The sequence below is a fragment of the Varanus komodoensis genome, unplaced genomic scaffold (genome assembly GCF_004798865.1).
Source record: "Varanus komodoensis strain SLA01 unplaced genomic scaffold, ASM479886v1 scaffold45, whole genome shotgun sequence".
In the NCBI taxonomy this organism is placed as follows: Eukaryota; Metazoa; Chordata; class Lepidosauria; order Squamata; family Varanidae; genus Varanus; species Varanus komodoensis.
The window spans coordinates 1,909,034-1,930,551 of NW_025336011.1; the positions used below are offsets into that span (position 1 = coordinate 1,909,034).

General features: G+C 42.5%; 1 protein-coding gene across 2 annotated transcripts; it reads left to right on the forward strand.

Moving 5' to 3' along the window:
* Positions 1–571: 571 nt before the first annotated feature.
* SP2 (Sp2 transcription factor) lies at positions 572–21,509 on the forward strand. 2 transcript variants are annotated; one of them, XM_044444578.1, is made up of 7 exons: positions 572–649; positions 6,452–6,528; positions 10,940–11,914; positions 13,830–14,145; positions 16,559–16,733; positions 18,673–18,866; positions 19,986–21,509. In XM_044444578.1, the coding sequence occupies exons 2-7, from the start codon at positions 6,466–6,468 to the stop codon at positions 20,084–20,086; spliced, it is 1,824 nt and encodes a 607-aa protein (XP_044300513.1). In that variant the 5' UTR covers positions 572–649; positions 6,452–6,465; the 3' UTR covers positions 20,087–21,509. The 2 variants fall into 2 exon arrangements, with proteins under 2 accessions (XP_044300513.1, XP_044300514.1); XM_044444579.1 differs by lacking the exon at positions 19,986–21,509 and adding an exon at positions 19,376–19,968.
* Positions 21,510–21,518: the final 9 nt, after the last annotated feature.

Consider the following 21,518-nt stretch of genomic DNA (forward strand, 5'->3'; position numbering starts at 1 on the left):
TGGCTCCACAGTCTTCCCCAAACTTTCAGAGGACTCCTGTAAACGCAGCGCCTCTACAGGGATCCCCCGCGCTCGGGAACCCAAACACGTCCACCGTAAGCAAAGGAAGGTAGGCGGGTTCAACCCAGTTTTCTTATTGGCTTCTTGACAAGTCATTCTTCCGCCTTTTGACCAATCATACCTTTCTGGGGGAAAATGTCTCCCACTCCTCTATTAAAGCCTTGTTTCTCTGTTTGTTTGTTTCTTCTCTAGTCTTCTCCGCAGGTCCTCGCCTATCGATCAATAGTAGGCGTGACAGTATGCTCAACACCAACTGGCGGTCATTCAAGTCAATCTGTAATTCCACGTAAGCGATTGGGCTGCGGCGTTACGTCCGTCATTGTCAAAGCCGCTCTTTGCCATTGGCTAAACCAGACGTTCTCGGGAAAGGACAGCGATTGGCAGGATGAGGCAGCAATCTGAGGGGAGGCGGGGCCATGAGTGAACAAGCTGATTTCTGATTGAGCTAACGATGTAATTACTGAGCAGAGATTGGTCGCTCTTCAGTAGAATGGGCGGATCACACAGGGCGGTGCCCGGGCTGCTGAGGAGGAGGAAGATGGCGCCGTGAAGGGGGGTCCGAGCCGCTGCCGCGTCCTCTTTCTAGCCGGTGAGTGAGATTGGCGGGGCGGGCTTGGGGGTCGTGAACAAGTGGGAGGGGAAACCAAAGGATGGGAGTGGGGTGGCGAGTGGAGGAAGGGGAGGGGTCTGCGGAGTGGGAGGGGGCCTCCGAAGGAGAGGGGCCGGGTGAGCGCGAGCGGGACTGGAGCGACTGGGACCGGAAGGGGGCGGAGCTAATCCAGAGCCCGCCTCCTTGGGGACCCATAAGAAAAAAAGCAGGCATGGGAGACTGGGCAGGAGGGGTTACTGTCCATTGACTATTTCTATGTTCATAGGGTGGGGGACCTTATATAGTATAATGTGGTGACCTGCAGAGGGTGCTGGGAGTTTACTGTGGTTTGGGGTTTTTTTTACTTGTCCTGTTCCTTTAAGTGCAGGTTGAAGTCAAGCAAGTAAAGGGTTTCTGTAATACTTTGGCCTTCATACAGGAAGAAAGCTTATATCTCTTGATACATCTTTTCATGTCAGGCTGCTGTTAAAAGTAGCAGGAAGAGGAATGGTGCATCTGTGGAGCTGATATACTGGGCATGGAAAAAGAGCACAGGGAGAGAGAATTAAAAGATACAGAGAAGGTAGACTATGGCTGTCCCAGGGTTAACAGGAAAGGTTGGGAGGCTGAGCAGAAGGTGAGTTATTTAATGTACTGAGAAGTGAATGCCTACTGGGACTTGGAATATGAATGGATATTTTGTAGGCATGCAAAGGGGTATGTACTGGGTGCGTGAGGGCAGAGAGCAGATGTGCGTATGGGACATAACTGACAAGGGAAAGAGAAACTGGAATAAATAGGTATCCTTCTGGTTTTGGGCAGGCTGAGTAAGAGGAGGATTGTGAGGGCACTGGGTGCAAAGGGAGGCATGTGGTTTGTGGCCATAGTTAATAGGAGTGTCCTCACACCCATGAGCATCCTTTCCGAACTTGGACTTTAGCTGCCATCATCTCCATGGAATTTCTGCCAACTGGACGTTCTGGGTTACTATACTGAGAGAGGCTGTGGTACAGTCATACATATTTTAGTGCAGCAGGTTGTATGGCCACTTCTGAAAGCTACTCCTACACATACTATTTATTTTGTAGACTGTTTTTGGCTATTTGCTGAAATTATTACACAGAAATCTACAATCTTACTTGACATTGATATCAGTTTATTTGAGATGCAGTTGCCAAATTAGGCACTAGATCCTAGTTGTAGGGAGGGATTCTGTGGAAAAGGAGCTCATTGACTCATGTGTGAGGACTGGGGGTAATAGGAAGAGGTAGGAAAGAAAATTGCATACTCTGAGGGAACCTTAGCTAAAACACTATTACTTATCACCTTGCAAAAAATTACCAAGGTCATAGATTTTTCATCTGATTACTAGCTTTCTGCTTCTGCCTTAATCTAGGAGCCTGTAGTAATTAGTGATACGGGTTGTTTTCCCTCCTCTTTGTGTAGGAAAATATGCTCAGCAGCCAGTATGCTGTTGCTTTCCTGGACTGGGGTCCAAGGAGCTATAACAGAGAGTTTTCTAGCTGAATATACTAGTATAAATGAGTGAAATACTGCTGCTAACTAGGGTCAGTATGAAGGGTCAGCAAACCAAATAATTGGTCTAGGCACATGCAGCTTGATGCTCAATGTGCATGAAGCCACAGGTGAGATGTAACTGCTGCTTGTAGCTAAGTTCTTGACTTAAAGGAAAGCAAATGCTGTCACATCAGTTAATGCTTGTTTATTCAGTAATGTTCAGACTTCAACTAATAATGGTCATTGTGGCAATGGAGTGCTGTTCTCTGCTGAGTGTGATGTACAGCCAGCCAGCCTTCTGATTTTGAAGCTGCAGAGGCAGCTAGACTCTGTTGCCTGAAGGTGCTTGGTATGCCCAGTGATTGAAGTTGTTGGGTTGGCTGGTTCCATACTGAAGACTCATAGTAAAGTAATTGACTCCTATAAGCCATATCTGCTTTATAATATGTATCCATATTTTAAGCTTGCCTCCTTTTCTTCACCTTTCGCACTTTAACTATACATAGAATCATCACTGTTCACATCTGATCAGGTGAATTGAAGTCCACAATCTTGTGCTGCGATAAATTTGCCTTTGACTTTATGATGCCACAGGACTCCTCAATGTTCTTAATGCACAGACACCCTTTTGGAAATCCTCGCTACTGAATTAAGTGGAACTTAATGGTTAGAATTCTTCTTTTCTTTAAGCTCAGGCTGCTGAATCATTCCTTATAGATTGGATGGTTTTACCGACCTTAACGCTTAGGCAGGTTGGGACCTCTGCCATGTTAGTTCCCTGCTTTTATGTGAGCTTCTGGTATAATGTAGTCTAAACTGTGTGGGCCATTCTTTAATGGAGGTATGTTGATGCATGGAAAATCGTGCAAATTGAAATTGCTGGTCTTGCAAGTTGCAGATCACAAGTAAGAACTGTCTTTATGTGAATTTCCCTAACCCAGCACCTGTGGATATGTTGCACTCCAATACTCAGCAGTAATTACCCTAGTTGAGTAGCAAACTGAAGGCTGCCCAGCCAAGGTACTTTACATTTCTTACCAAACTTATGTGTACATTCATCTTGTCGTGTAGTTTAGGCTGAAAAACAGCCATTTGCCTGAGGCAAGTAGAAAAGTTGCAGTTTTCCCATAATCAAGATCAAGCTGGGAGAATGAATGGGTTGTTCTCTCCTCCCAGGCAACAGTAACCATCACAGCTGAGCACATTTCTCCCAGCAAAGAATGTGCATGACCATATTGGCCAGCACATCACTAAGGAGTACATTCCCTGGGACTAAAGTTTCAGGGCATGGTTAAAATAAGCACTTTCCTTCCTTTGTGTCTGGGTAACTGTTCTCTTGACTACTTCGCAGTTGTGCTGTTTTCTGATTTGCAACATACGGGCCTATGGATAGGGAATGCTTACTTGGATAAGGACAGCATAAGCCCCGCTGATGAGGAAGTAGCTTTATGCTTGTACCACACTGATTGATGCTGATGGCTGTGGAAAAGGAATAGGAAAATACCCGCTTTGCCTCTCCACAAAAGCTTTCAGAACCTGCTTAGAACTTAAAGTTACTTGAGACCAAATGCAGAGAACAAGTTCGTGGGTATGGTGAAAGAATTCTTCTGTAGGGTTTCTCATTGCTGCTGCAACACTCATTCTGAATATTCAAGCAGCCGCCACAGTGCCACAGCTTGCCCTTATGTGCAAACCCAGTGAGGGTGGGCTGTTCAGCTGCCTGAATCCCAGCAACCCATCCTTATGGGGTTCACATGTAATGACCACAGCAACAGTCTTTTTTCCTCTTTCTTCTGTATTGAAACAGGACAGGACAGTGGATGCACCTAACACCTAAGTACAGATGGGAATCATGCTTAGTAGTACTCCAAAAACAGCAACTTTTTAGCTCCTTCCCAAAGAGGAAAAATAATAAGAGAGTTTTGTAGCACCTTTATGACTAACAAATTTATTCAGGGATAAGCTTTTGTACATGCTACCCTCTTCATCAGATGTATGACGGCATGTCAGAATAATTTTTTTTGAGGGGCCACAAAGTCTTTGCTGTAAGAGACAAACACTGTTAATTCTTCTATAGGGAGATTTCCAGACAGTCTGGGGCATCCTAAATTAAATATTATTTATCCGCACTCTTATGTCGAGGCAGGGTGACATTTTTTTTGGTGGTGGTGGTGTCTCCCACTTCGTAGGATATCTCACAAGGGCAGGACACCAGTAACTGTATCAGTGAATTAGCCTTCACTTTCAAGACGACATTATTTTTAGGAAGATGTTGGGGAAAAATAAGAGGAACCTGAACTGGTAGTAGCCATCCTTTTCCAGAGAAACTAGAAATGAGGTGAGAGAATATGAGCACTCTTCCTCTAGCCCAATACATATAGCATGATTAGGATCAGTCCACAGATTCCCATGCTTCTTCACCGCTCCTCTGCTGTCTGACTGCACCTAAGGGTATAGTGAATATGAAGCTCTACTTGCTGTATGAAAACAGGATCCCAAGAAGAGATTCTACCACTTTGTTCATTACCTTCTACATACAATGAGGTGAATGAGGTAGAACAATCCCACGACACCTGAAAGAGGGGAGTAGAAGTTACACAAGCCCAGTAAGTGTCACCAGGGGAACAGAATGGGTAAATTTCACTGTCAAGCATTATTGACACCCATCTTTCCCCAGCACTAATATGAATGCGTGCAGCATAGTTGTCCCCCTCTTCTGATCTAAAATTGTTGTTGGAACCTCATTGTAAGGGAAGGTCTTAGCCCAGTGTGAACACTGTTCAGCACTAAACAGAGTGCTTGTGGAACAGAAATCCTTTACAAAGGGTCAGTAAGCTTTGAACTGAGTGGATGGATGGAGAAGTCAGCCATTCTTAATACTGTGGCACTGGTGGAAGGAGGGAGAGCTTGGTTGTCATTTACTAGGCTGAACTGTGAGCCTCAAAAGTCCTCCAGCCAGAGCTGGGCAAGAACATTCTTTGTAGCCTCAGTCATGCCCTGTGTCAACCCCATTATGCAGATCATAATACTAGCCTATATTCCAGGCTCCTTGTATATACAGCTGAAATAATGCATGCAAATCACTTTTAAAGCACCATAGCTCTGTATATTCATGGCTGTTGGATGGACCATTTTTCTCCTTACATATTTATAAGGCTGCATTGTACCTGAAAAGGGTAGCAAAAATACAAAATAATTATTTACTGGGACTATATATATTCTGTAACAGGGATGGGATAACAAGACCATAGATATCTGCCACTTTTCAGTAAAGCAGTTGGCTTCAAAATACTAGGTTTTAAAACTTCATATTAGGTGGGCCACTGTTCCTGGGAACTGGTTTGTTTATAAGACCTCTGACAGACTTCTGCAACCTGGCATCTTCCAGATGTGCTGGGATCGGAGCTCCCATCATCCTCACTCTGCATGGCCCATTGCTGACAGAATGATTGGAGTTGAGGGCTCAACATGCCTAGAGGATGCCTTGTTGGGAAGGCTTGTCTGTCACAGGAAGTCAGTGAAAAATTGTTAAGGGTACTAAAGTTTTTTCTCTTCTTTCTTTCCTGACTGTTGGAAATCCTGCTTACTTCACTCGGCCTCCTGCCTTTTTGCCAGTCTTTTCCTTTGTGTTTTCAAATTTGTCTCCACAGCTGTGAAATCTAGACACTTGCTTCCAAAACACCCACACAAGGCTATGAACATTTGGAGAATAATCCTAGTGTAGAAGTTACAATGTATATTTTCAGCATGCACCAAGACACCAGTGAGTTTCACCACCTTGTAGCTTGTTCCATGCTACAAAACTTAAGTAAATGCAGTGTTTTTATGTCATTTTGTTTTGGGACTCATGAACAGTATAAGGAATTTTCTTTAAGTTACTGCCAGGCTTTGACAACACAGTCATTCAAATAATGGATTCAATTATGCTGAGATTACAAAAGATCAGAACTTATTAGTGTTTTCTCTTTCCCTCCATACTAGATGTGATTAAAATTTGTTGAAAAGACATTGGATCAAACCAGATTTTAAAAAAATTACATTTGCCTCTCAAACATCACTAAGTTTATTTTCTGACTTAAGCTTGTATTGATGGCATTCTCACCAAATGGTTGTTTCTAGCATGGCGCAAACATTTACTAATCTAGTCAGTTCATTAAAATATTTTCATTTTTTTTAATCAAAAGTTTTAAAATCAGTTTTTATCTCCAATTCTGTACCAATCTCTCAGATATTTGTGGGTGTTATTGTAGGCATCAAAAAACTATTCCCCATTTCCTTTTTCAGATCCAGAGGACAGTATGGCTGCCACTGCTGCTGTCAGCCCCAGTGAATATTTACAGCCTGCTGCATCAACAGCTCAGGTAGGTTTTTAAAAATGTTTGTGACTTGGTTGTGCCACTGTTTAAGAAGGCCTCGAATCTCTTGCCCAGGCCCCAGTTACGTGGAAAACATTTAGTTGAAGGTTCTGTGGAATAAAATCTTGCTGCCTCACAACTAAAGAAAGATGTTGGCTGACTTAGGGTACAGACTTGTCCAAATTTAGAAAGAAAAAGGGCCTACACCTATGCTGGCTGGGGCAAGCTGGGAGTTACAGCCACTTTTTTCCTGCCCAAAATTGCATAGGACTGCACTTTTATTAGACTTAGAACCCAGGTTCAGAGGCAGAGAATTTGATCTGCCTAGAAGACCAAGGGCTCATTATCAGGTCTAGAATATTTCAAATTCTTGGGTGCCATTGTTGAAATTTTAAAAATTCAACATCAGATTGCTAGAGTTAGTCTTCTGGGTTTCTGAATTTACATTTCAGTTATTATAGCAAGTATTGTAATGCTATTATAGGAATCATTTGGAATGTTGGTGTAGCTTATGCCACCTGAACTCAAAAAAGGTACCGAATATGGGAAAGATTCAACAAAAAACATTCAGGGGAATTGAACATCATCTTTGTCATTTAGGGCAGGATCCATTGGGCATGCCCATAACTCTCCAAACTCAGAGAATAATGGGCAGAGTGGGAGGAGCATGCAGACAAAGTTGAAACTGAAAAACAATAAGTTCAGCACTAAGTAGGACTAAATGCTGGCTCCAAACTCGTATCTTGGTTCATTTTAAAGATGCTGCAACATTGTTTGATGTTTATGCCTCAGCAGAAGAGCATGTTGGAATTTGAAAATAGCAAATATAGGAATTTGAAAATTCTTTATCCTAATCTTGGAATTCTTCACTACTGCAGGATGTGGTGATGGCCACTATTTAGAGGGATTTAAAAATAGTGTTGACAAATTAACGAATGATCAGTGGCCTATCACAGCTGCTTATCCATTACTATTCCCAGAGTTTGCTGGGTGATTACACAGACATCAACCCAGTGGTGAGCTGATTAAAATATGCTGACTAGGTCGAGAGGCAGACTAGGAAACAAACAAATATGACACATAGGGTATAATCCAGCAGAAGCCTCTTCTGTGCAAGTCCTATTGAAAGCCTATTCATTTTAGTGACACTCATGCAGAAAAACCCTGTTTTAATTAATGAACAAGAGGTACTCTTTGAACTTTCTGCTTTGAGCTCCAAAATGCCTTTGACTGCTCTGGCTAGCATTGTTCACAGTATTGCCTGTACTGTAAAGATAGCTTTTTCCTTTGGAATGGTGATATATGGGAAAACAATCTAGAGACTGGCGTTGTTGTTGTTGTTGTTGTTGTTGTTGTTATTATTATAACATTTCTATGCCGCCCCTTGCCGAAACCTCGGGGCGGCTTACAACATGATAAAATACATTGAAATACAATAGTACATAATAAATTACCATTAAATATAAAAATACAAAAAAATACATTGATTTACAAATACAAAATTAAAATTATCAGTATAAAATAAAAATATAGGAGGAGAAAGAGAAGGAAGAAGAAGTTGCCCAGGCCAGATCATATGTTTTAACAATTGAAATGATGTTTAAATAAAAAGGTCTTTACCTGGCGCCGAAAAACCAGTAACGACGGTGCCAGGCGGACCTCTTTGGGGAGTGAATTCCATAGGTTGGGCGCCACCGCAGAGAAAACCCTCCTCCGGGTACTTACTCTCCTAATTTCTTTCATGTTGAAAGAAATTTCATAATTTCTTTCATTGTTGCCCATGTTCTCTAGCTGCCCCATCATTACTGACCATGAGCCATGCTAGCTTGGCCTTACGGGAGTTGTAGCTCAAAACATCTGGGTATATCAGGCTGCCTATCTTGTCTGTGTTTCTGGGACAAGAATGATCCCTTCAACTAAAATGTAGAAATGTCTATCTGCTGTTGCCATCAATTGCAGTGGGTGGATGGGGGATACCGTATTTTTCTGTCAATAAGATGTCCCCATGTATAGGACCCCCCAATTTTCCTACCCATCTCCAACGAACAAGCTGCTGCCACGCATGCTGCCCCCTGCCCGCCCCCCCCCACATGTGCCCGCGGCCCCCCTTCATTTTTAAGTAAAATGTTTTTAAGAAAAAGTAGCGTCTTATACATGGAAAAATATTGTATGTTTCCAAGAACATAATTTGAAACCAGTTGTGGGCTGATGGCCAATGAGAAGGGGAGTAGCTCTACATTCAGCTCCCCCAGGAAGCTAAAGAGTCCAGGGATTTCATTAAAAATTGAATGTTGGAACGTCGCTTTAACTGAGCCACAAGCAGGATTCAGGTACTTTCCCCACCCTTCAATAAAATAGGATCAGGTAAGAAGTTTTCCTACAGGTATCTTCTTCCCCACCCCATTTAAAATATGAAGCCATTAAGGATCTATAGGAAGAGTAGCAAGCATTTGCGATAAGTTGTGCATGGGAGGGAATATCAGAATAGACTTTGATGAATATGAAACTGGAAATGTTAAGTAGAAACTGTTGAGAAAAATAGGATATGAAATGTTGAAATCTTTTCTCCATTTCTTTTATCATTATCATTTATCCTCCAGTGTATGTTAGGAAGATATATAATAGATTACTTGTTATAAACAGTAAATGAAAAGTACATTTTTAAAATAAACTCCCTCTCCCTGTAGTAACTGTGTATGTTGCTCTGTAGCATCAGCATTGTATTTACCTAATCCCAAGGTTTTAGTTTTATGAGCTTCCCCACCCACCCACTTCAAATATTTCTCAAATCCTCCATGTGCCTGGTCACAGCAAGCACTTTGTCTTTTGAAATGTAATTGCATTAAGTGTTCACTCACATCATTCTTATGTACTGTCTGGTTGCTTATTCCCTACACTTAGTTTTTGTTTTCATTTTATTGTTTACTTTTTTGAAACTATTGGTGGGGGGCATCGCCTCCAGCTACCTCTATTTTCCTATATTATCCTTAATTACATTACCATCAACATCAAATTTTATTTCAAGAGGATTTTATTGGTGGATTGTTGCATTAGGATGTATGGGAGAGGGGCAGTTCGCTGTACTACTTAAACATTTCCTTCTCTATAAAACTTAACATTCTTCAGTGCTGAGGAATTTATTTTTAGAAAGTATTGCTAGTACAGTTGCTTATGATACTGACAGAAAGAATACATTTATAATTGAGACTTCTTACTTTTCCATTCTGTGTTACTTTTGTAGTTCAGAAACTTTTTCAATTCCATTGCAGTAGCCATGTGGATTCATATAACTAAGAATCTAGAAGAGATCAAACAGTGCCTTGTATTTTGTCCAAAATGCTAAAGGAAGCTTTCAAGTCATAGAATTTTTCAAGGCAAAATGAAGGACAACAATATTGCTTTGTTAGGGAGATGCCCGACTTGCCACTTCCGCTTTCAGAAGCAAATGATGGATGTATGCAGATATTGTGATTCTATTTGCCCAAACAGAAGTACATTTGTTAAAACTCTGGTATGCCCTCCAGCCGTCTTTATGAAGATGAGCCCTGCTTTGTGTGAAACAGTACGGAAGCTGCTTAAAATTGTATCCTGCTGCATATGATGAGCTGCTTGTGGGTTGCTTCTGATTTTCCAGACCCTGCACTCTGAGCAGGTTGCCGTGTGGCTTTTCTCCATAGTGCTAACAGTAGCATGGACGAGACTTGATGGTGTCACCAAATGTATATGGCAAGCTGTTGCATCTATAGACGTCTGGGTTGCTTGGAGTTTGTGTAAATGCGTCTGGAAACATTTAAAATGCTGAATAAATAGGAGTATAAACATCCTCTTTCAAGTGTGTTCCTTCTTCCCAGCCATCACAAAAGTTACAGCTTCTTATACTAGAGGAAGCAGAGCCCAGTGCAGCTTCAAGTTTATCTCCCACATTTCATGAGAATAGAGTGGAAAACAATCTGCATTATATGCTCTTGGTATTAAAATATGTGAGAACAGTACAGAAGTAGGGACATTTTTTTCACAAAAGCACCTAGTGTTGTTCGCACAAATAGTTAGATCTTGGCAGTGGGATTCACATTCCAAAAAGCTCCTTCATAGTAGAGGTGCGGCTGTAATCAAAAACCATTGTTCTGTTGGGTAATAAGGAATAAAAGGTAACTTTATCTCTGGTTTCATCTGTACCACATAGAACCCTTTGAAGCAGAGACCAGGGAAAGTGCTGTAGCTATTTTATTAACACAGTCTAATGAGAATCTAATGTTGTGTAAATATAGAACAAGAACCCGTCTCTCAGTTGCATAAATCTGAAATGATCCCTGCACATTGAGCTTCCTTTCCTGCTAGCTGGGCTATGTTGATCTGAAGCAAACTGTTAATTTGCTAACTTGCCGCTGATGTAATCCTGTCTTTTCCATTCCTGTAGGATTCTCAGCCATCTCCATTAGCCCTTCTTGCAGCCACATGTAGCAAAATTGGCCCTCCAGCTGTTGAAGCAGCCGTCGCCTCTCCTGCTCCTCCTCAGCCTACACCTCGGAAACTAGTCCCCATCAAGCCTGCTCCACTTCCGTTGAGTTCTAGCAAGAACAGCATTGGAATCTTGTCATCGAAAGGAAACCTCTTCCAAATTCAGGGCTCTCAGCTTGGGACATCGTATCCTGGTGGGCAGCTGGTGTTTACCATCCAGAACCCAGCTGTGATCAATAAAGGGGCCCGTTCACCTGCCAACATCCAATACCAGGCAGTTCCACAGATTCAAACAGGGTCGGGGCAGACTATTCAAGTACAGCAGAACTTAGGCAACCAAATACAGATTATTCCCAGTACCATCACTTCTTCCTCTTCTTCCTCTTCATTGTCATCCTCCTCTTCCTCAGCTCATAAGCCTGTGCCCATCAAGCCAGCACCAGCTCACAAAACACCACCAACAGCTATCCACAACACCAGCAATGTTGTTAAGTTGACTGGCACAGGTGGTAATGTCACCCTTACCCTGCCAGTGAGCAACCTTGTAAGTGCTGGAGACACTGGCACTCAGACTCAGATTGTCCCAGATAGTCCCTCCAAACCAAGCAAAAAGGCCCGGAAGAAAGCAGTGTCACCAGCCCAGACTTCAGCAATGGCCGTGACAGAACAAGTGGAAACAGTCTTGATAGAGACCACAGCTGAAAATATTATCCAGGCAGGGAACAACCTCTTGATTGTGCAGAGTCCTGGATCTGGCCAGCCAGCAGTGGTCCAACAGGTGCAAGTGGTCCAACCCAAACAGGAACAGCAGGTTGTTCAGATTCCCCAGCAAGCTTTGCGTGTTGTCCAGGCAGCTTCAGCAACACTCCCAACAGTTCCCCAGAAGTCCCCACAAAACTTCCAGATCCAGACAACTGAGCCGATTCCCACTCAGGTATTGGATTGGTTTTTTTCTGTGTGATTTTGTGGGTTATAAGTGCTTTACCTGTTTAAGCACTGCCAGCCAGAGAACCCCAGATGATTAAAAAATGCAAGAAATATTGTGGTATTGCAAGTTAGATTTGCCTGAAATTCTAGAATAAAAAGAGGATGAAAAGAAAATCCAACATAATTTCTTTAGCATAATAAGTTACATAAACAGTGGAACATTATATGCATAATGTTAGAGTGACTTTTCTGGTAAATATTCAGAGTTGATTTGTAAGTAGTCTGGCATGCAGTCCTCTTGATCCAGGGAAGATGCAAATTTTTGTAGTGGAGTCTGCTGTCCTTTAAGATGGACTCCTGTATTACACCCTGCCTTCCACCCGAGGATGTGCACTGTCCTCCAAGGCGCACCCTTTTCTTGTCTCTGCCTGCTTTCTTCTCCCGTGTTGCTCTGGATCCAGTCCCATCCATTTCTGTATTAATTTCTAACTTAATCCATCCTTAGAGACCATACCTGTGTGAAAATAAAGTCTTCTAGAATGAAATTTCTATTCAGCAGTGTTTCAGTCAACTCTGATTGGCAGACTGAATGTGTGTAATAAGAAAGTAATTAAATACAGATATATTTAAGTTTATTTCATTTTATTTTAATGATTTACATATGTTTAATTTCATTTTGCATCTGTTAATTTACAATTATTATTACTGACAGTAAAAAACCCAATATAAACATATTATTTCTGATTTTTATTGAAACTACGAGGCTAAGAAAAATGGGAAGATAGATTACTATCTTATGCCATATAGCATGCTAGTTTTCCTTTTCATAATACTAATGGTAACAACTATATTCCTGGAAAATCTAGCCTGTGACCACACTGTTGTTCATAATTAAGGTGCTATGACCCAGTTCACCTATCGTGGCAGCAAATTGTGAGTTAATTGATCTGTGAGATATGCAGATCATGTGACTGTCTCCAGTTTGAAAAACAACCTGTGAACAGTCTGAGCCTAAAAACAAATCATATGTTAACACTGAGTTTTTTAACCCATAAACAACCCAGAGTGTCACATAGCAGCCTAGGCCACAGAGCAGCCTATGTATTGGGTGCCCATAGGATGTTTATGCAAAGTGGAAGTGGCATCCATGCAGTGTGTGTCCTGGCAAATTGTGATTGACTCACGGTTTGCTGCTGGAGCTTGCAGAGCAGCTCAATGAAGATACCTTACGAGAGTAATGCAAATACTCCGAGTCCCACCCTGGAATGGCAACAAGATGGGGGCTTAACAAAAGCATAATAATTTCACGCAACGATGGGGGCAGTGGTTACTTTGAGGGAATGGGTATTTGATTATCATATGACCAGTATCTGTACTGGAGAAGTGATATAAAATGTGATAAAACCAAATGAGATGCTGATTTTCACTAGGTTCCCTGTGTCTGCCTTTGAGGAAAGTGCAATATATAAGCAGCAGGGAAAGGGAAGTTCAGGTCCAGGGTCCCATCTGGCCTGGAGGTCTCTAGATGGCCAGAACTCTTTCTTCCAACTACTGATAGTTTGATGTAGTTTCCAAACTATTTTGCAGCTTATTTCCTCCATTCTAAAAGGTTAAAATTCCTCTTCTGACTGACAGTAAGGGCTTTGCAGTTACAATCCACTGGGAAGCTTTTGTTTGCTATTTTTATCCTTACCCCATTACCTCTGGCCCCTGCTGCCTTCACTTTGTCCTTGCCATACCCACCACTAGAAAGCGTCAAATGAGAACTTTCTGGAATTGAATTGAATTGAATTGAATTGAATTGGGGTGAAAGAGGTTCCCCACCTCTAATACACAGGAAAGTGGTAAAAGGATAGCTTTGCGGAAGACCAATGTGGAAAGTTGCACACTGCATACCTTCCCTTTTTGTACCCTTCCTTTAGGTCTATTTTAAGACGCCTTCTGGTGAGCTACAGACAGTGCTCCTCCAGGAAGCCCCAGGTGTCACTGTGGCCCCTTCCCCTACTGCTTCCTCTGCTGCCTCGTGCAGCAGTCCTGTGCCCCGCAGTTCCCAAACAGGAGGAAGTACCAAAAAGACGGGGGCTCGCAAAGAACGTGCTCTGCCAAAGATCGCTCCCGCTGGAGGGATAATCAGCCTCAACGCAGCTCAGCTCGCAGCTGCTGCTCAAGCGATGCAGACCATCAGCATCAATGGCGTGCAAGTTCAAGGTGTTCCTGTCACCATCACTAACACTGGAGGTGAGAGATGTAATGCAATCGTCCTTTGATGAACAGTGATTCCCGATGGAGGTACAAGATACCAGCTTCCTGATGGGATATGTTGTTTAAAGTTTTGGGAGTGTAGCTATTCGAGAGATTAGATCAGGAAGAGGACAAAATAGAGTTGTGTGCTCTGTACTGTGCTTGGGGGAGGTGGAAAAGAAACTTGAGGGGAAGACACGGGAGGATTGCTGTTGTCAGCAAACTTACTAGGTAGTACTTTGCATTGAACAAAGTGGCATATACTTCCTAGTGAATCTGCTTTACTAGGTTGCATGAAGGATGTCCTTGGTCCTGTAAGCTCAACATATATTTAGCTAGGTTGTTTTTCCAGTCTTCACTGGTTGGACAGTCTTCTGCTTTCCATTGTGTTGCAATTGTAACTCTGGCTGGAGTTATTATATATTTAGATAATTATCCCATATTTCTTGGAAGACATTCTAGTAAGATATTAAATTACATATTCTTGGCATTCATTCATTTTCAATTTTTTCTGTATGTATGTATGTATTTCTTTCCAAAACCTTTTAACCTTATTACACAGCCATCACTTATGGTAAAAAGTCCCTTCCACTTCTTTGCATTTCCAACACTTTCCAGTATAATTCTTACCCATTTTTTTAATATCCTTGGGGGCAATATACCAACAAAAAATTATACCTATTCTCTCTTAATGTTTGGCTAGCTGTAAATTTTACTCTTTTCTCCATCAAGTTTGCCATTGATGGAAGGATATTTCTCCTCCAAAATTCTGCATCCAACTTATCAATACATTGTTTAACTTGTTCATTTTACTTATTTATTTAAAGTTTTTGTATGCTGTCCCCTTGCTATATGGCCTCGGGACGGCTCAATTTCTATATCATATTGCAATAATAAGTTGTAGATTTGTCCTAGTAAATTATCTTTTTTGCTATGAAATCAACTTTTCAAATTCTGTCAAATCTCTTATGGTACCTCTTCCTTCTTGGATTTCTCTTCTCAGTCTTGAGACCAGTTGGAAGTAAGGAAGTCATTCTATCTTTTTCCTTTTAATATTTGCCAAGATTTGATACTTTCTTGTTGATCCATCATATCTCCATATTTTATGAAAGCATTGTTTTTCCTTAAATAGTTGTCACAGTATGCCTCTATTGGAGACATCAAAGGGAATATTGGAGGGCTAATTCTTCTTAAAGTATTCCAATTTCTTTTTTAGACTATCTCTAATTATATGCTTATAATTTTGTGTTGGGTCTTTTTTAATCGATTTGTTGGCCCACAGGCACTTATGTATTCCTTCTTCTAGGTCAGCTATTTCCAGCTTTATTAGTCTTTCTTCAGGATTTTTAATCCATTCTGTAATCCAGACCCATCCAGCTGCATAGTAGTATAATTTTTTATTAGGTAATGCTAGACTTCCCTTTTCTTTTGCATCTTGTAGTATTTCAAATCTAATCCTTGGTTTCTTCCCATTCCAGATAAAGGTAGTCAGTTGGCTTTGTTATTCTTGTAGGGTTTTTTCTTTCTATGAAAATTGGTATTGTCTGAAATAGAAAGTTCAACTTTGGAAGCATATTCATTTTTATAGTAGCAATTCTTTCCAGCCAAGGCCTTTTTTTATTTGGACCATCTCTGTAGATTTTTTGGGATCTTTGCCAACATTATTTTATAATTGTCTTGGCATACTTTATTATGTCCACTCACATTTATTCCCAGATACTCAACCAGATTAGAAGTTATTTCACCTCCTGAGATTTTTTTATTAATATTCTCTTCTGTTAGAAATTTTAAAATATTTTTGTTTGATTTTTGGATCTTGTCTTATCTTTGTGGCTAAGACTTCAATATAAGAATAAGGAGTGGTGATAGCAAAACATGTCAGGGATGTCCGTTATCTGTTTGAAAACCATTAGTCAGAGCTCTGTTTATTAAAATCTTTGCCTGTTGTTTTGTACAAATTGCCTGAATCCAGTTCATGAATCTTGGACCATGGTTTAAATAACAAATTCTTTAACAGAATAGACACATTATCAAATGCTTTTTCGGCATCTACATACATAAATGCAGCTTTCTACTTTCAGCTTTCATAATATAGCAAGATATCAGAGCGGGGAGGGCAGACAGCTGTGAAGCTAGAGCTCCAGTCAGGACTAAAGCCAGAGACAGTGTAGTTGAAAATGAGATACCTCCCATAAAGGGCTGGGAAGGATATCCCTGGATCCATGCAGGAATGAGATGCAGGGCTTGCACCTAAAAAGGCAACAGAAGAACAAGTTAAGGAAGGACAATGCAAACTGAATTCTGAGACATGTGCTGCTTTTGCCTAACCAGTTTGCCCACCACTCATTTTGGACGCATCTTAATGACGGAGAGACCCTGAGCCACACCATCATCATCTCTCTTCCTACAGGCCAGCAGCAGCTGACAGTGCAAAATGTCTCTGGCAACAACCTGACCATCAGTGGCCTGAGCCCCACCCAGATCCAGCTGCAGATGGAGCAAGCACTCCTGGGGGACCTGCAGCCTGGGGAGAAGAGACGGCGGATGGCTTGCACCTGCCCCAATTGCAAGGATGGTGAGAAAAGGTAAGGTCAAGCACTAGAGAGTTCTAGGAAAGGATACCCAACCCCCCCCCCCAAAAAAACCAACAACCTTTTGCCAGCCAGCCTACTACTTGGTGCTACTTGGGCAATTTGAAGGGGCTGTCAAAATAGGGATTATGAAAGGTAGTTGAAAAGTGAGTAATTGCTTTTTTGATCTCTGGGGGAAAAAGGTGAAATGCCAAAAAGTTGGAGGGAGCTGAAAACAATGCCTTATTGTGGAGAAGAGTGAGGGAAGCTGGTGTCAGCTCCCTTGGGATGCTGGTCACTTACCACTGGATGTTACCTCATGGTAGGATTGGTCATTCAAGTTCAGATGACTTGACAGGCCAACACCTGAATGCAGTGACCAGGAGCTGTCTCTTTTCAGCATGCCGCTCCATTGCTGAAGGTACTGTTCTGGCTACCAATTGCCACCTGGCCAGTACTAAGGTTTTAATACTAGCGTACCAAGCCCTGAACAACTTGAGGCCAGGATTCCTGACAAGAGTACCTTCTCCTGTAGCAGCCTGCCCAGTCACTGAGGTCATTGGAAGACATTCTCCTAGTGGTTCCCTGGGCTAACAGGAGTCTACCAAGAGGAAGAAACTTCAGTGTAGCCGCTCTATTTCTGTAGAAGTCCTTACCTTGGAAGGTTAGACAGTACTGTTTCTGGTGCCTGCTAAAGACAATCTTATTTGGGGAAGCATTTTCTTGTTGATCAGCCACAGTCTTACTAGATTTTTTTGGTAAATGTTTTTTTACTGTGCTGTTTGTATTTTTTATTTGTTTCTACCTCATTCTGGTCACCACTCTGGAATCTGCATGTGGAGCTGGATGGATGGATGCTGTGTGAACCAGGTTGCTGTTTTGTCACCTGTAAATGGTCATTGCAGAGACCTTGATCATAAAGAAAACTGATTTGATTATATTGAGTGTGAGGCAACACAGTTCTCAGAAGTTGCAATGCTTTTGGGGTTGCTGCTGTGATGATCCATAGGTTGGAAAGCCATGAGAGTTCAAGCAGTCTTGGCGCATTGCTGGGAACTCAAGTGGTGTGAAACTCAAGGTTATTGCCAGATAGGGCAGTGTTTTTGGAGTCACTGGGATGGAGAAAGGCAAGCTGGTTGCAAGATCCCCATTCAGCCTGATGTCACCCTTCCTTCAGAAAGCTCAGGGCAAAGCTTTCTAAAGCTTTACTGTGTTAAAGATGACCAGGTAGGCTGCGTTTGAGAGACGTAGAGAGAGAATTGTAGAAGTCAAAAAACAAGACAAAAACCAAAAACAAGCAAAGTTAGAATATTGGCCTTTAGGGAAATGCAGCTTAATGATACACAGTTGATTCCAAACTGAATACCTCTCCTCCCTTCTAAACCAAGAGGAGCTGATTCCACCATTGACTTGTGTGCCAGTTGCCTGGCGTGTCTGACATTGCTCAGCTGGTATTCAGGCTAAGGATGTTGAGTGCTTGTTGCCATATCAGCTTGCTCACTAGACTTACCCAATTGCTGATTCTCAATGGCTTATCTCTGGTCTGTTAGCCTTGGCAATTCGGCTGAGAAGTCCAGCCCTCCTCCACTTCTGTATCAGAATCCAGTTCAACAACCTTTGAAGGCTGTATTTAGTATAGAGGGAGTGGGCCCAATCATTACATCTATGTCTTTCCTGTGCTCTCCATTGGCAAAATGACTAATGCCGCAGGAAGAAGGCTGCATCTCCAAGGCGCATTATCAGGACATACGTGATGCATTGTTGGAGGTGGCACAGGAGGCCATAGGGTGTTGCTAGACACAAATGTTGCATGTGTTCCTTGGTATCAGCTGGCAGTGATGCTCGTCCCAAGAAGAGACAGGAATTAAGTGGCCTTGAGATGCCACCCAGGGGTTCTCAGGTCTTCACACACTTAAGACTGTGAACCTCTCCCACCCCCTTTTTTTCCTTCCAGGTTGGGGGATCAGGGGAAGAAGAGACACATCTGTCACGTGCCTGAATGTGGGAAGACCTTCCGTAAGACTTCTCTGCTGCGTGCCCACGTGCGCCTGCACACCGGCGAGCGTCCCTTTGTCTGCAACTGGGTCTTCTGCGGAAAACGATTCACACGCAGCGATGAGCTGCAGCGGCACGCCCGGACACATACAGGTTTGTCCTGTCATCCTACCGTTTCCCTCCCGCACTGCACTTGTACACTCTAGTACTGGCCATATAGTCATCATGGGTAAGGAAGAAACACTATACTCAGAGTTGCTTCTCGCATGTTTTCTCAGTCCACTGTACAACACCCGTAAGGCAGGCATGGGTTGTTGCTGTCCTGTCATGGGTTGTTTAATCCACAGTGGTTGGGTTCAGATGACATGCTACAACCCTGTTGGAGTTTGCATTTTCATAATGGCAGGTGTCATGGCTCATTGTGGGTTAAATCGCCTTCATAGCAATTTCAGTGCTATCACTGAAACCAGAACCTCAAGCCTGCGGCCACATTCAGTTCTCTAGGATTTCCTCAAGTGCATGCCACTTTCCCTTGGCCCCACTCAATTGCCTTTTCTGTAGTCCCCCCCCCCCCATTCTTAAAAGCTAAAATGTATCTTCTAAGGCTTAGGTACTGTGGTAAGAGCTTGAAACAAACTATGCTGGTATTTTTGTTTGTTCAGCCCTTCCCCTTCTGTCTTCAACCCTGCCCACCCCTCAGATGCATCCCCCAAGAATTCTCTGAAATGGCATTTGGCCCCTAGACTAAATGAGGTTCTGCTCTGATAAAAGCCTCAGTAAAGCCCGTTTCATTGTAAGTATTGCCACCCCCTGGATTATGTTGAATTTGCATAGCCCTAGTTGCACAGTAGCTATTTATAAATGGGAGAGGGTATATTTAGAAGTTTGTGTGTTCTGTCTCCTTCATTCATGAGGAGGCTGCTGTAAGTTACGCTGTGATAAGGTATGCTAAACTTCTTCAGTAGTTTCAGGCTTTCTCGGGCCCTTTGTAACATAAAAATGGCCTCAGAGCAGAACAGGTCCAGCATTCTGTTTCCAGAATTGCTTCTCCAGAGGGCCGTAAGAGGCTTATGGGCTGGACAGCTTCCTTGCTGTGAATTTCTGTACGTGGTGATTCCAGTTAGCTGCCGTGGCTATCAGGTACATTAAATTGTCTCATCTTTCAGCACAGTCCCATCTAAATAAATGCTCATCATCATCATCTCTTTTATAGAGCTATTGTTCACTCTGTCATGCATGCTCAATACTGCTCTTGTTTCTTCCCTTGGACAGGTGACAAGCGTTTTGAGTGTGCCCAGTGCCAAAAGCGCTTCATTAGAAGTGATCATTTGACAAAGCACTATAAAACCCACCTGGTCACCAAGAACTTGTAGGGCTGGATGCAACTGGGAAAAACAAGGGAGTAGTGTGACTGATGGTGAACCCTTGCCATCAGGGATAGTTTCTGCAGTGGACAGAAAAATGCCCAAGTAATGCTCCTGACTGGGATATCAGCTTTCCCAGGCACATCTGTGCAAGGAAAGGAGCAACAGCCACTGTTCCTTCCATCAGATGGCCTCCACCTTCTGGCACACTCCTTTAGAACTTCCTGGAAGGTGCATCAGATGCTGTGGCTTCAGCCTGGGATGAAGAAGGAGCAACATCAGTTCCAAGTGAATTAGCTAAAATCAGCACAAAGCAGGGACGAGATGGGGAGACAGCAAGGCAGAGCTCTTCCATCCTCCAGCTGGCCTCAGGAGCCTGCAAAGCAAGCGCCCTACTACGCTGCACCAAAGGGCCTCCTTGTGTGTTCGACGGTAGCACCAGCGAAACTATACCCCACTTGTGATCTTGGTTCCCTCTTCCCAACCACCCCCATGTGCTTGTGAAGCTTTTGAATGGGGGACAGGGAAGCCATCCAAAATGGGATTCTCTGTGTTCCTCCAGCACATTCCTACTTTATATTTAAAATTATAAATATCTATATATATATATATATATCTATATCTATATATTAAAAAACCTCCTTAGGAAGCCCCCGTTTTTTCTACGAAGAATGTTGCCTTATATTTTTCCCCCCCAAGTTCCAAATTATGTATTGTGAGCAGGTTTTTTTATTTAATGATTCCTTTTTTAAAAGCAAAAAAATCAAACCCTCGCCCTGCCTAAAACTGCGGGCACAGCTCAAGGTCCCTGCACTGCTGCAGAGCTGTGCACCCAGTCAGTGCCATTTATGAGTTCTGAACTAGGGAATGCTCTGATTGTGCACAGGGATTTAGGCTGTGCGAGGCAGTAGCACTTTGTTCAAGAGAGTGGAGAATGTATGTTTGTGAACGACTGGACCATAGCCATGTGCCCTGATCCAGACGACTGCAGGTGCAGCAGAAAGCTGAGCATAGACGTGATGCTTGAGGAACCCTATGGGTCTCTGCATTGCTTTGTTTGCTGAGTTTCTGTGCATCTGGTGATGCAGCTCCAAGTTTAGAAATCAAATGCTTTCATGAAATTGGGGTACTTCCATCCCAGTTAAAGTTGGTTGATGATTTGTGCTGAAATGCAAGAATTCTTCCAGAAGTGGAGCCCTCTCTCTCCCAATGGCCAATCCCCATTTTTGCTCCAGGAGAGATTTTCCATGCAAACAGGTGATCTTCCTTCTCCCTCCCTCCCTCCTTGAAGAAATCCCCCAATCCAGCCCTTCCTGTGTATTATAGTGTACATTGTATCATAGACTATATATTGCGTTATGTGTTTCCTACATGTTTCAAAAACATATGGCTTGTTATTTTTGAGCTTTTAAATTAAAAAAAATCCACTTTATTTTTTAGT

Coding starts and splice junctions, on each gene's coding strand:
- SP2 (XM_044444578.1), top strand. CDS start 6,466: ATGGCTGCCACTGCTGCTGTCAGCCCCAGTGAATATTTACAGCCTGCT. Junction 11,915..13,829: donor CTGAGCCGATTCCCACTCAG/GTATTGGATTGG, acceptor CCCTTCCTTTAG/GTCTATTTTAAGACGCCTTC. Junction 16,734..18,672: donor TGCAAGGATGGTGAGAAAAG/GTAAGGTCAAGC, acceptor TTTTCCTTCCAG/GTTGGGGGATCAGGGGAAGA.